The 15,918-nt window shown below is 34.8% G+C and overlaps 1 protein-coding gene across 1 annotated transcript in view; it reads left to right on the forward strand.

Annotated features, from left to right (window-relative positions):
- The window catches only part of DYNC2H1 (dynein cytoplasmic 2 heavy chain 1), a 157,511-nt gene that overhangs the window by 78,732 nt on the left and 62,861 nt on the right, over positions 1-15,918 (forward strand). The window contains exons 72-78 of the mRNA XM_018071346.3: positions 1,726-1,776; positions 3,837-3,914; positions 5,022-5,153; positions 6,527-6,599; positions 9,364-9,524; positions 11,389-11,514; positions 14,800-14,910. Coding sequence (XP_017926835.2) covers positions 1,726-1,776; positions 3,837-3,914; positions 5,022-5,153; positions 6,527-6,599; positions 9,364-9,524; positions 11,389-11,514; positions 14,800-14,910 — 732 coding nt within the window. The remainder of the gene's footprint in view (positions 1-1,725; positions 1,777-3,836; positions 3,915-5,021; positions 5,154-6,526; positions 6,600-9,363; positions 9,525-11,388; positions 11,515-14,799; positions 14,911-15,918) is intronic.

The following is a 15,918-nucleotide window of genomic DNA, read 5'->3' on the forward strand; positions in this document are numbered from 1 at the left end:
TTGAAGGATGTAATGGAATTTGATTATATGAAGAATATGAGCTCAAGGTACAAGGTTTAAGAAAGGTTGGTTGAAACCTCTCGATGTTATGAGTGCAATGTAGTTTTAATGCAGACATATGGATTGACAAAGTAAAATCCCACTCTTTCAGCAATGATAAAAATAGATTAATCTAGTTGGTAGAAGCATATCCTGGTTACTCTTCATTATTAGAAGTTCCCTATTTCATCTTCATTATTTCTTTTGGGCTTCTGAAAATATCTTGCTTTGTCTTTCTTAAGTTTCTAAAGTCATGATGGCAGCAACTTGCAAATAGTTTTCTGACTGATTTAAAGCTTGGCTTCTTAAGTGTTTTTAAGTACAGCCTTATGTGTTGGTTTCTATTGTTTAGCATGCATTTCCATCAGCTGTTAGAGCTCTTAGAGAGCTTAATCTATTTTATATATAATGCCCATTTCTACACTGAGTACTCAAGGATGAAACCAGGCAAATAATATCAGTAATTTCTTACTTCTCTGAAAGGTAGAAGTTATTTTAATTAAATTGTTAAGAGAAGAGTGCTTGTGAAGCTGAAATGGTTATTCTTTTAAAGTTATTTCTTTTAAAGTTTTTAATGTGATGAGACTAGAATTTGATTATTATGCTGCTAGAGAATTTAGTATTCTAAGTCCCTCTCCCAAAAGAGTTCAACATTCTGCAGTTTTGAATTTTTTGCATAGTGATGAGAATTTTATAGTACAACTAAAACAGTATATTATAGAATGCCTTGGGTTTTAGTAGAAACATTCTCTTTCTGAATCAATACGTATAGATTTTTCTGCGGTAGTTTATGTGCCTCTACAGATTATACTTTTGCTTTTCTTCATAAAAATATTACATAATTTTTGGTTTTAAAAATACTTCATGTATTTTTCTGTGCACAAGCATTTTCTTTGTCATTGGGAGAGGAACTTCAGTTTGTAACTGAAAGAGGGAGCTGTTTCAAGACTCAACTAGATGGGTTTAAAAAACTATTCTGTGGTTTGTATCAGTAGTACTACTACTAGTCAAAAACCTTTATCACAGAATTATAGGTTCTGATTATACAAAAATTTCGATACTTATGAAAAAATTTTAGTATGTTTCTTGCCACCTCCAAATAGAGCATTATGTATTTTGTGGTGTTTTTAAATAATTACCTAATCTGTTAAAATGATTAAAAGCTGCCGTCCTGGATACATATACCAGTTCTAAAAGATTTAATCATATATAAATTTAACTTAACGTTTCTCTTTTTAGTGCAACCAAAGCATTTGTAATGTCATTCTATTATATTAAGTATGCCCCCTGTTCTAAAACCTGCAATCTGCTGGATACTGTAACATGAAACACTGTTGAATCATGGATTCTGTAGCTATGTGTTGTATGTGGGCTGCTGATGCCCTGTCAGGCCCTGTCCTTACCAGCAACATTTGTTACTTCTTGGTAGTTGATAGTCTATAGGGTGGGAGCTGTGGGTGCTTAGAAGGTATAGGACTTCCCCTCTGCTTCTTTATCTTGTAAAGCACTGCAGTCACTTAGCCTGGATTCTGCTAAGGGAATTAGCATTTTTAAAAAATCTTAGAACTCTTTCAGAATCTAGGGTTTAATTTGTTTATCATCCTGGTCTACCTACATGCATTACATATCAACCTTTATTCTTAAAGATATCCTGTGACTGATCTGAGTTATTATTTATTCCCCTAGGAATGGGAGACTTTTACAGGTGTGATCATTGGAGATACCATAAGAAAATCAGTAAGCTACATTTATTTGCATATTTTGAAATAAGGAATATTTACTTTAATCCTAAAAAATTAAACTTGTATTTTTACTATATTGTTTAATTATTTGTATTCATACATTAAAGAAATAATTAGCTTCTCACATAGTAGTATAAAAATATGAATTTTTAAAAACCTTTTTGTACATGGAAACTAATTTTCTAATTTACATAGCTTTTTGCCTTTTTTGTTTTTCTTATTTTCTTTTTCTTTTACCAGGATTACAATTTGTAACTGTATGTTTGAGGATGTTTTCAGCCCTCTTCTGTGACTAAAATCAGCATTTCTGAATCCCTCTTTCTCTAGGAGTCATATATGAGTTGTTTTTGCATGAATTAATGCAATTGTCCACACACTTTGCTGACTTTTACTTGCTTTTTCCTTAGTCTTGAGTTCTACATCTGGAGATGTATTTATATGTTTTCCTAGGTGACTGAGCAAGCTTAAGAAACTTTCTTTGCATGCCTGATCAAGCATGTTGTAGTTTACTAAGTGTCTCTCAATTCTGTACACTTTTAACATAACATTCCAGTAGAAAAGAGTAGAGAAAAAAGCTGAGGTTTCCATAATCTTGCCCATTATAACTCTTCTTTGAGCCAAATATTTTGGCAAAGGTTTTGAAAAATGTTTTTAGGAAACAAGAGCACGATCAGGAATCATGAACCCAGTCTTTGCCTCCTGTTTTGCTTTTCTCCACTTTTCCTTCATTCATAGTCAGGCTAGCTCATTCCTTGAGACTCAGCTCACAATTCATCGTTCACAATTACTCTTAACCTGTAGCCTTGTTTAAATACTTATCAGGGTGTCTTGTATGTTAAATGGTACAAGACGATGACCAGTGTGAGGACCTTGATTTTAGATACTCGTGACAGTAGGTGTGTTCCCATGCGTGGTGGCAGAAATGGCAAGTCACTTAAAACACGATGTATTACTCAGGTTTTCTCAGGCAACTGGTTCCTGAAATGATCCTTTAAGTCCATTTTCTCTAGCCATTAGATGACTCTACTACAGGTTTTGCATTTCAGTGTGATTGCAAAAGTTCCCCTTCATCTCTATGGAGTCTTTGTAATTCAATTAAATGTCAGTGAACTGGGTGATTGTCAAGCTATGTGAGATCTGATTGTATAATGGAATTTAATACCAGTCTTACCCACCTAACACACAACCCATAGATTTTGGAAAGACTGTGCATATGCATCCATCACCCCAATTCTAACTGGAATGTATGTTACAGACCCATCTCAAGTTTATTTCTACAGTTGCTTCTGAGTTTTCTGGTTTTGTTCTTTCTCAGACTTCATGACTCAGGGCCAAGGTATCCTTTCACAAGAAACCTTCTATTTTTTTCTGCTGAACATTTAAGATTACTTTTGAAGTTGCTCAGTGGTTGAGAAATCCGAATACATTTCCATGCAGAGACCGTCAGACTGGTTAATGAGTATTGTAAGATTTTTTAATAAAAAATGATGTAATGAATACACTGGAGCTTAAGCTGTGTTGTTCATCCTTAGAATTTTTTCCAACCCAAAAACCTAAAGAGCAGAAAAACAGAGCTGTGGCCAAACTTTATCAATGCAGAGATGTTCAGAAGTGATGTTTTGCCTAGTGAATTACCCCAAAATTGCTCTTTGTGTGAAGAACCATCTTCTTCGTGGCTGCAAATATGTGCAATGGAGTTGTTTCTTGAAGTCAGTTGCTCAGAGCGCATATGCAGATAGGCAATCATTTCTGTCAATTGTTTTTAATGAAAAACTACTTAGAATTGAGTGCATCATAAGGATACCCTAAATAATAAAGTATTTTCAGGCTCAAGTAGCTAAGCAAATGTTACTGTGAACAGTATGTCTCATATTTAAATCTTTATTAGCTTTTATTTTGTTATACCATTTATGAACTTCGCAAAATGCCACAGAAAGATTGCTGTTGTGAATGGTATTTTTGTTAAAAAAATTAGTTTCATCTTCTTATTACTGAATATAGTGTTTCCCAAAAATTTATATAACGTACATGTGTGACATAACTTGCTTCAATAAGGATTCACAAAGAAGTGTTCGTGACCAGATTCCCTCTTGGATAGAACACGACCGAGCCTGGGCAGTAGCATCTTTGAAGGTATGCATCGTATGGTGGGTTGAATTTAAATTTAAAGGACTTTGGTTTTGACAAATAGGAATTTGGACTTGAATACTCAAATATGTATTTGTCAGATGGAAATATTTTGCTATTTTAAGGTGCTTATTCTATCCTTTAGAAACCATGGCTTAATACATACCCACTTGAAAAAAAATAAAGTATTTTAAACTCATTTTTCTGACCCTTTTTCTTGAACATTTCTACCCCATCTAACAGTGAATTTCAATGTTTGTAAATGAATCTGTCATCTTACTGAGATTAGAAAATGCTCTAAGTCTACCCAGAGTACTTCAATTTTTTTAGATAGAAAAATATACATAGGAAAAATTGCAAAGAATATTTGAGTTCCGCTTTTGTAATGACCTTCACAAAACCACCTAATATTGTATTAAAAGTCGTTAATTGAGAAAATAGTCTTCTCTTCAGATTTCCCTGTACATCTTTGCAAGTGATTCAGAGTTTGTGATTGCTCAAATTGAGTAATAATCACACTAAAACAAAAATGCTTGTGTTCCTCCTGCCACAGTCAATGTTGAAGGGAACTAAAAGAAAGTACTGGTGCTTGAAATTCCATCTTAGGCTCTTCTCCTGCATGTAGCTGAGCAGCAAGAAGGAAAATCTTGACTGGTCTTTGGCAAGAACTGTTTTTGCTAAACCCAGAGTCCATTAATTTCTTTTCAACCCGAGATCAGGAACAATCACAATAACGATGTGGCAGGCATGATAGTTAGAGGTTTAAACAAACAAACAGAAAATGAGTAACTGAGTGAATCAGTAGCACATATTGGTAGAAAAAGAACCTGATCGTAATTAAAGCAAAAGACTTAAAGGTAGAGCCCAAAATTTAAAACCAAAGGACCTTTAAGTTTAAAATCAAAAATACAATGCAAATACATTTCCAGGGAATAGTAGTAGTAAATAAATGGTTAATTTTAAAATGTACTCTTCTTTAACTCCAAGGATAAAATTGAATTTTGTGATGTGCACAAGTAGTGGTCATAACTGGTATTTGGAAATTATTTAAAATATACAATGTCCAAATGGCTATTCTTCTTTATAGTTAATTATACCTTATTTGTTTTGTAGATTTCTCTCCCGGGTCTTTATCAGATACTCTGCTTTGAAGATGAAAGTCTGTGGCACACTTTTTCTCAGAGTTCTGTATGTGAACAAGACTTTCCATCTACTGTTGTAAAAAGAATTTCCTTATTTCAGCAGGTAATCTTTTCATTTATTATATTAATTATAAGTTCAGCATTAAAAGCAAATTTTACATCCAGGCCTGCTTGAATTATAAGCAGTGACAGTATCTACACTGTCTTACAGTTTAACTATTTTTTTTAGTCTAAAGGTTATGTATTTTCTTTCACCATAATGCATATTTAGTTCTCTGTTATCTGAGTCTTTTTTTGTGTTGGTGTATTGCCTGCAACTGAGTATACCCTGTAAGGTATAGTAATATTCAGAATTAATTTCAATAATAGGTATTAAAATTCTTTCATGGTTGCTTTGTTACTGGTGGATGTGTCAGCTTGTTGAGTATCTTTAGTTTAGTTCATCATTTAATGTACAAACTCACACATCTGACTGAAAACCGCAGAACACAGTAGCAGCCTCTTCTTTTTTAGAATAGTAGTCATGAAATATTGCTGTTCTTGAAAGCCTGATGATGAAGAACTCACCAAGAATATTGGAGGAGAAAATCCCTTCCTCTACCTGAGGGTCCTTCTCCACTGGAAGGGGAAACTGTAATCCCTTTTGTGTTTATGGAAGAAAGCATGTCATTACTTACTTTCAAATGATGCTGTGATTTTTCATTTGAAGTCACTCCACATAAAAAAACAAAGGCCCATTCCAAAGAAAGGATGAGGTAGTTTCATGTAGTTTCATGCTGATTGGCTCTTAGCAGCTGTCTATTTGGAGTTTTTGATGGAGGAGGTAAATTTCTAAAATAACATGCATGGAATTAAGGAACAAACCATTTTGGAAAGGAATTTTTCTGAGTCATATTTGATTGTATGAAATGCAGAAGAGCACTTCTTATATGTGCAATGTATTGTCAGAAAAATTCTGCATTTATAGGAAAGTAAATCTGGAATGATCAGTATATCTAGTTCCTTGTACAGAAAGTATTAAGAATATTTCTCTTGATGAAATGTAATGAAACTACGTGGTGAGATTGATGCACCACTTGTAAATTAATTTGCACTGAAATCAGAAACATTAGTATTTCAGTTAGTACATTACTGCCTGTATATGTGCACAGAATTTAGATTACTAGTATAAAGCTAAGTTTGCTTCTAGCTACCCACATAGCTACCTTTTTTCTAAAACATTGTAGGAAAGGTTGTAGCTTACAAATAGACATTAGGTATAGATCTATTCTCTGATTCTATTAATAGAAAAGATACTTACAAAGGAAAAATTACAGTAGGTTATCTTGGAAAGGAATGATCAGATATATTCAGGGAAGATAACTTTGTTCTTAAGAAAAGTTTAAAGAATTCAGCTGTCTTAGAGGAGTCTTGCATTTTAAATTGTCACTATATGCTTTTATAGACTCATCTCCCCCGAATATATTTTATTTTAAGGTACTTGTGGTCCAGGCTGTCCGACCAGACAGACTACAGAGTGCCATGGCTCTTTTTGCATGTAAAACCCTAGGTAAGTTAATTTTTCACCAGATTATTTCTGCATAACAATTAAGTATCTTCTTTTGTCCTACGTTTTGCTTTTATTTTATAGTTGTTATGGAATCCCTAAGTTTCAGGATTTGAAAATATGTTGTAAATGGACCTGCTGGTTATGTTCTTTTAAAGTATTGTTAAAAAGTGCTTTTAAAATTGTTCGGTTTATGCAGCATAGTGATTGAAAATGCTGTAGAAGATCTGTCAGATTCTTTTAATGAATTCTTGAATGCTGGAGTTAATTAAGAAAAGAAGATAACTGGTTTTCTTAAAGTTTTACACAGCAGCACTTTCCTTAAGACACAAATTTTCCAAAAAATATTACTTCATTTAATGTCATTAGATTTGAGATTTTGTAGATTGAGTCTCAAAAGATTATTTAATAATTTCAGTAATTTTTGTCTGTCTCTTGGTGCGTAATACTTTTTACTGTCTGTTTAAAAATATACTTGATTTAGAGTGATTCAATACTATGGTTGTCTATTTGTTCTAGTTAGTCTATTTCCCTTCCGAAGTCTATTGTATCCACAGTTTGAAGTGGATACTGTACGCCAAATAATCTTAATATTGCAGTATAACACACCAAAGCCTTCCCTCAGTTTTTAGCAGTTAATGGGTATATGGAAGATGAATTATGAGTGTCTCATCGAGGTGGACACTGTAAGTTTTAAAAGTCGCTTTATTTTACTCCTTTATGCTCCCTGTCTGTGGGCGTTATTTGTTGGTCAAAATTGGCTCCATATCTGCAACCAAGACTGTTATTTTCAGGATTAAGGTATAGCTTCTCTGTCAAACATTATTAGTAGATAGAGAGGATACTTTGTTGATGGCGAGTATAAAAAGCCCATGCTGACAATGTCCCTGCCTGTTGGAATCAAATGACAAATGTGATCTGCAGTGCCATGTGGCTCAAAGCCCAGCAGAGACCTGAATGCAGAGTGGGTTTGCCTGCTTACTGTCTTCCAAATCTTAATAAATTACATAAATTGCTTATTTTTATACCACTTCCTTGGAGGAATGCTGCACGAGGGGATGGTTTTAGGTGAATGAAGCTGCAGCCTCACCAAGGAGGGCAGAATACCATTATCTTCATTTGGAGTTTCAAAACCAGCAAGTCATCCACAAATCATCCACAGATTTTTCATGCATATCAGTGAGGTTTTATTTTGAGATCATGTCATAAATCATGACTATCACTTTCTAACAGATAAAAGATGTCTCACTTGTATGAATATTTTTTCATAGTTTTTCTACTGGGTCTTTTTCAGGATGCTTGCCCTGAAACTACTTAAACTTTCCTTTAGTTTGAAAAGGAGCCGTTAAGTTTCCAATCTACTTTGGCTGCTTTCCTGTAAGAAAAATGAGTTCCAAAAGAGCTCTAATAGCCTACAAGAAAGCCTTTCACTTCTGTTTTATCCAGATATGGGGGTTTTTGCTTCATCTTTTACATATAGTTTTAAATTTATGGATGAAGAGGGATTAAAATAATTTCTTTTGAAGATAAGGTTCATAAGAACTTTCTAGGAATGTATTTTGTGGACACTCAAAGCATACTTACTTCTTTATCTTACATACTATACTGAAATGCACTGTATTAACTGGAGCCTCGCTCCTATGAATTGAGAGTTGAGGTTGTTCAGCCTGGGAAGAGAAGGCTCTAGAGAGACCTTAAAGCAGCCTTTCAGTACCTAAAGGTGGCCCACAAGAGAGCTGGTGAAGGACTTATTACAAGGGCATGTAGTGATAGGACAAGGGCTATGGCTTTAAACTGAAAGAGAGTAGGCTTGGATTAGATATCGGGAAGAAATTCTTTACTGTGAGAGTGGTGAGACTCTGGAATAGATTGCCAGTGAAATTGTGGATGCCCCATCCCTGGAAGTGTTCAAGACCAGGCTGGGTGGGCTTTGAGCAAGCTAGTCTAGTTGAAGGTGCCCCTGGCTATGGCGGGAACTAGAGGATCTTTAAGGTCCCAACCCAAATTAATCTATGATTCTGTGGTACAAATTATATACCATATTATATATTGTTCTATGGGGAACGTGTAATAGCTCAAGTGTGAAAGCAGACCATACCCTCAAGGAAGTGTGTATGGTATCATTTAGTAGTTGTGGCATAGTTGTCACTGATTTGGGTTCTTCTGCCTTGCTTTATGTTGTGATTTCCCATTGCACCTAAAGCTTCATTACTTAAGGACCAGTCTAAAGATGCGTGAAACTACATGGCTAACACAATTTATTATACACATAGCTTTGGGCTTGTGTATAAATACCTTGCTTTTACTAGGTCAACACTTTAACTATTTAAGTTGTATATTAAAACAAATAATAGACAGAAGTAATCATAGTACCAAGAACCGTGTAAGTCTAATAATTAAGGCTCTTAGGACAATAAGGAGAGGTGTTGTACAGGCAGACATACACACTGCAATTAGTTTCAGCAAATAGCATAGCTTCTTATTCCACTCCTCTCTTTTTGTATGTTTCCTTGAAGACTACACTCTAAATAAAGACTGCAGTTTATGTTTGTCAAGCTGGAAATCCAAGCACCATGCTTGTTTATTTTTCTTACCAATATAGGATGTCTTATACCTGCATATTGTAAGGATTTTGTTCTCATTTTAAGACTGGTTTTCTGGTCTCCATGGAACAGAACTCTGACTGCCAGATGACCTCTAAACTGGTTGAAGCACTCCATCATGGAGAGTCACTTTATTTCCATAATAATTCTAATTCTAACTATAGGCATAAAGGAATTATCTCCATCACCTCTGAATATGAAACGTCTTTATAAAGAGACTATGGAAATTGAGCCCATCTTGATAATAATTTCTCCTGGTGCTGATCCCTCTCAAGAGTTGCAGGAACTTGCCAGTGTTGAAAGAAGTACTGAGTGCTACCATCAGGTCAGTCTTAGACAAGCATAATGATTAAAAAAATGCAGTGTGTAAAATTTTACTGTAGTAATATCTGGTTTACCTTGTTTTTCAAGGAAGTTAATATGTAAAAACATAGTTTGGTGTCTATGTGTTTGTTCTTACCTGTCTTGACATTAACTTCTCATTCCATTTGCAAAATTGGTTGGAGAAGAGAGACACAATTTGTCATCCTCACAGAAACAGAATCCACATGATAGGCGTTCCTCCAACGTGGAGAAGGAAAAAATGAGAAGATAGATGGAAGAGAACAAAAGAGGCTGAGAATTGTTATACGTACTACAACGTTATCTTTTTTTAGTGTGGAGTAATTGAAATATAAACGCACTAGGCCAGACTAGACTTCATAATTTCCTCTGCTTATAGGACTTGCATTTTTTTTTTCTTCAACTGAACAACTAAATGAGATGTTCAGTGTTTGTGAATACTTCCGTATTTTGTGAAATTCTGTAAAATATTTTGAGAAATTTAACATCCTTGAAGGTTCCCAATAACCCACTGGACAAAGCCCTCAGCTTCTCGTCTGATCTTTCATAGCTAGTCCAACTTTGAACAGGAGATTGGACTAGACACCTTCCAGGATCCATTCCAATTCAAATTATTCTATGATAAAAGTAGTTTCCTAATATTCCCATTACACAGTAACAATATACTTTATACCTTTCTATAAAAAATTGTTTCCTTCTGTCATTTGAAATGTTTGTGGGGGGAGAAGTTGTTATCTAGACAATCACTGGTTAACATAGAAATGGAAAACGTCAAGTTTAATGTTACTTTTAAATAGTCCTTGAAATTGTTCCTTTCCTAGAATATACACTGATGTAATATATTTTTCCCATCAAACTGTAAATATTAAGAACCTACTGCCAGCTTATCTAGCTGTGAACGTTGTGGAATGCATATTTCTTACTCTGCCACATGGATTTTTATGTTTATCTCTAAATATTCTTTACATGTTGGACTTTTAAAATGTAGCATGTGGTATTCAATTAAGGAGTGGTACTCAAAGCTAAATAATCTGAAAGGTGTCCTACTAATGAGAATATTGTGGGGTTTTCCTGCACTTTCTCATGTAATTTAAATAGAACATTAAAGATCAGATTTTTCTTCTCTTTTGAATTACTACTAATTTGTCTGCTACCCTATCTTCTTTTGGCTATTTTAAATTATTTCAAGATATATTAAGTTATATTTAGGTAGAGGATAATAATGCCAAGACAAGAATTTTCAGATTGGCTGAGACCACTTTATTTTCAACTTGTTTGGTTCAGGGTTTTTGTTATGTATAGCTTCTAAATAGATTCTAAGGTAGAACTAATATGGTGCTATAAAACATGAAGAAAGGACTGTATGTTAAACTATTCATATTTCCCAGTTGGAAAGAGACCAGCCTTAGTTTTTCACTCATCTTAATATAACTGAGTGTTTCTCTTAGGAAATATTCCTAACTTCCAGTCAGAAGAAACTTTGTTCTCATTTATCTCTTGTTTTTGTTGTATCATCAGTTCTGCAGTAGTACAGTTTAGTCACTGATATTTAAATTACTTTTTGACTTCCCAGGGAATACCATTACTGTCACCAAAGGATGTATGTTTTTTGCCATAAAAAGACTAGGTAATGGTTTTTTAAACAAACTCTGATTAGAGAAATTGTGAAGGAAAACTGTTTTCCTTAATCTTTTCCCTACTTTAGTAGCCTATCACGTTAGAGAAAATTCTAGTTATCTTTAGCACTCCTTTTTTACATATGCACCCTAAATTTAAAACTTCATTTGGTATTTAGCTGTTAAATGAGGTATGATACGTTCTTGATACAACTGTATCTGTCATTTCAGATTGCAATGGGCCAGGGCCAAGCTGACCTGGCTATTCAAACTCTAAAAGAATGTGCACGCAATGGAGAATGGCTCTGTTTAAAAAACCTGCATCTCGTTACATCTTGGCTTCCTGTGTTGGAAAAGGTGAGGGCAAATAGAGAAGAAGATATTGGAAACCAGACAAATTTAGTATGCAAAATTTCTGAAACATTTTAGACATTTCCATGGTGATGTTTAAAATTCCAGTTTAAAAATACACCTTTGCAGTTTTCTCAGTCATGAATAAGGTAAACTGCTGCAGATCTAAGCAGCTCCTTTTTTGTGTGAACGTTTTCATACAGTGTACAGTATTTCTACCATGATGATTAGGAAAATGTTCCAGTTAGGAATTCTAGTACTTTGAGATACTGCCCATGTTTGCTGAACTATGAATCTATCTATGCTTGAAATTAATTTCTTTTTCCCTTAGTTCTAGGACTTAATTTTTAACAGTTCTTGTTTTTGTGAAGTATAGCTTGTGCCTGAGTTACTAAGAGGTTTTTGCTAATTTGAGATTAAAATGTCTATCTAATATTTTCTAGAAACACACTCTTCGTTATAGCATGTTAGATCATTAACTTGCTGACCAGAAGTGATTTTATATGACACACTTTTCATGTATATCACTGTGAAATCCTGAAAAGAAATTAACTCAGAAGAAGATTAGGGAATTCCTATCAACAGTAACTACAGTCTTAATTTTCCAGTTTTCTGTGATTTTTTGTAATTTGTACTCCATGGATGTGATCTTGGAATCTATCATCTGTCTCTCAGTGTGGCACACATGTACCTTTAGCATTCCAATAATCCATTTTGAAAAAAATGCAGAGGCAAAGCAAGATAACACTGATGTATGTCATCTAATCTGAACAAACTAGTGAACAGTAAGGAAGCGTTTGCAAGCCTCTCGCTGATTACAAAATTTCAGAACTTACAAGTATTAAAATATGGATATGTGTCAAGAGGTTCTTATTCTTTCCGAAAGAATGTAATACTGAATGTGTTAAACTTTCTGCTGAGCTTAATATAGACTGAGATTTGCTGATGTTTGACTCTGCACATTCCCTTGTCTATTTTGCATATCATTAACAAGTGTGAGACTATGTAATTCCTATGCTTGAACATCATCTTAAGGCACTTCTGCATATTTATAATTCAGTTCCATCCAGGTACATAAATTTAGTTCTCACAATCTTTCAATTTAAGAAGATGAAATATATCTTCTGGTCAATGTGAACTTTATCAATAAGAAAATGATACCTTCACAGTTTACAGCTTCCCCCATTAGCTGTCTTGTAGCCAAACACAGAGTATCAGAGGATGCATACTGCAGATAATGATGCTTGAGCTAGCATGCAAATTCTCTTGTTTTCTTTTTCTAAAACTCCTGCTTCCAAGGCTGTGGATCATTATCAAATCTTGGTTTGGTTCCCATAGCATCCTCATAGACAAGCTGATGAAATATGGACCCCAGTGTACCACAGTGAGGTAGATTGAAAACTGACCTAGTTGTGTTACTTGAAGGGTTGTTGTCAACATCAAAAAATCCAGTCAGAGGCCAGTCATCAGTGTTGTGCTCTAGGCATTGGTACTGTGGCCAACATGGTTTAACATCTTAATTAATGATATGAGTAATGGGACAAAGTGTATCCTCAGCAAGTAGAGATGATAAAGATTTGGAGGAAATTATTGATGTAACAGATGAGTGTGCTTTCATCCAAAAGGACCTTAATAAACGGGAGAAGTAGACTGAGGAGATACCTCATGAAGTTCAGCAAAGGAAAATGCTAAGTGCTTCCTGTGAGGAGTAGCTCCGGCCACCCAGACAATCTGGGGACTAACTGGCTGAAAAGCAGTTTGGCAGAAAAGACCTGGGAGTCCTAGTGGGTAAGAAGGTGACACGAGCCAGCAAAGTGACCTTGCAGCAAAGAAGGTGACTGGCCTCCTGGGCTGTTATAGACAGTGTTGCCAGCAGGTCGAGGGAAGTGATTCTTCCCCTTTACTTGACATGGGTGAGATACATCTGGAGTTCTGTGTCCAGTGCTCAGCTACCCAGTACAAGAGAGACATGGGCATACTGGAACCACTTCAGTACAGGGTTAGGGTGATAAAGGAACTGGAGCACGTATCATACAAATGGAAACTGGGAGAACTGGGGCTGTTCAAGCTGGGAAAGAGAAGCCTCAGGGGAATCTTAGTTATTTAGTGTGTATTGGCTGATTGGAAAGAGTAAAGGAGACAGACCCAGACTCTTCTCAGTGGTGTCCCATTACAAGACAAGAGGCTATGGACACAATAAATATTCCTAAAATACAGGAAATGCCATTTAAATAAATGATAAAACTTATTTTAATGTGAAGATGGTCAAACACAAACAGGTTGCCCAGAGAGGCTACAGAGTCTTCATCCTTGGAGATACTGAAAACCTGACTGCATACAGGTCTGGACAACTTGTTGAATCTGGCTCTGCTTTGAGCAGAGTTGGACTAGGCAGGCTCCAGCAGTTCCCTCCAAGCTCCATGATTCCATGACTCTAGGTACCAATTATAGTTGTCATTTTTCAAAATATCTGGACAAGTAATGACTTTTCAGAATTTTTTTTCTTTACTAAAAACACCAAAACCAAAATGATAATGATTATGCTTTAGAGATTATGAGAATGAATGGATTGTGAGAAAATCTGTTGAGTTTTTTGACCTATGTTTCTTCCAACACATGTACACAAAACTGTTGACATTGTTCTGAAGTCAATTGTCAGACAACTTTGATGTCTTCAATGGAAAATATGTCTGTTTCAGCGGCACCTAAAGCACCAGCAGTGTGTGTCCATATTCAATAATTACATATTTTTGTGAAACCTTTATATTTGAAATAACTTTTGACAATATTTCTCTTAGAACTCATTTTTCCTAATCTCAGTTTTTTCCATGAATCATGATAACATGAAGGGTTCATACAACAAACACTTGAAGAGAAAAAAATGAATATAGCTATACAGTTGTTGAAAGTCATTGAGATTTGTTGATATGCAGCCCACATTGCAAGCCTTCATCTTTTGAGATGCAGCCTTCTGGTGTTTTTGTACTTAAAAGAAGTAAAGAACTGCTATGTATTTTTATGCCCCCAATTTAGTATCTGGAGGAAAGGTGCAAATATTTTGACACAGCTAGGATGAACTTCAAGTTTGAGCACAGAGATGACGTAGAATGTGTGGAGACAACACATCTTGAACTATAGTCTTTTGAATAACCTTATATGTAAAAGCAGCTGTAGATTTTTTTAGATAAGCCTAACTTTCTAATCCAGGGTATTATAATTTTGTAAATACTGTTCTATATATTAAAAAAACCACCTCAAAACCTTTTTCAATATATATCATCTTTTTAATAGGAACTGAATACATTACAGCCTCAACCAAACTTTCGTCTGTGGCTTACTACCGAAGTTCATCCAAAATTTACTCCGATTTTGCTTCAGTCAAGTCTGAAAATAACTTATGAAGTAAGATTTGTTTTGAAAGTTTTTATTTGATTTTTACATGAAACTAATCTAGATTTATAGTAAACTATATGTTTAAATAGAACAAGTGACTTTACCTTATATTTCAAAAAATGCTATGAATTTACCTTGAGAGATGAATTTTTTCCTAGATACTTTTTCCAATTGAAAGTTTGAACTGAAAATAAGTTTAAATAGGGAAAGTAGTTGTTCTATCTTGTGCTCCAAATTCTTTTGTGCATTTAATCAGTGTTTCTTAAAAGCAAAAACCTACACAGATGATATTACATGGATGACAAACAAGGAATTTCTCCTTCTTGATGAACGTCCTCATCTGAAGATCACAGAATCCCACTTTCTTATTTTCCTTTTTGACCCCATAGCTTTATATTCACTGGACCCTTTCAACAAAAACGACTTTCCTCCTGTACAGCAGAACATACAGTTAAAGGCCTTTACTCAAAATTGAGACCTTTGCTTTTGAAATGGTTCAGTTTAAGGAATAACTGGGACTGCGTTCCTTCAAATGATTGGAAAGTAGTCTAATCATGAATGCACTGAAGCAGTAGTGTCCATTATGGAAATCATTGATAGGAGTGCTACTAAGTCTTCCATTCATTATGGAGTGTGGAGATTTTGCCTACAGCTAAACTGAGAAACTCTGACCTTTAGAGTCCAATGTTGCTGACTTTCAGCAATCCAAAACTGTTATACTTTTATATTGACTGCAGGTATTTTTAAGTTTCTGGAGTACCTTCTTGCTTATATTGAGCCCTTCAGTGGTATAGAAATTGCAAGACTGTGTAGGATCATCACATTTCTTTTCATTTAACTTCCGGAAGTTACTCATCCCACTATCTTTGGAATAATTGGAACTTTACACAAATGCAATATTCTCAATCCTTTTGTTTTCTTTTCATTTTTAGTAAATATTTTGTTATCAGGAAAGGACAATGATAGACAGTGACTTGGTGAATGATATTTGATTATTATGTGGTTGTAGTATGTCCC

Source organism: Manacus vitellinus, unplaced genomic scaffold, assembly GCF_001715985.3.
Source record: "Manacus vitellinus isolate BGI_N305 unplaced genomic scaffold, ASM171598v3 scaffold_2_pilon, whole genome shotgun sequence".
Lineage (NCBI taxonomy): Eukaryota > Metazoa > Chordata > Aves > Passeriformes > Pipridae > Manacus > Manacus vitellinus.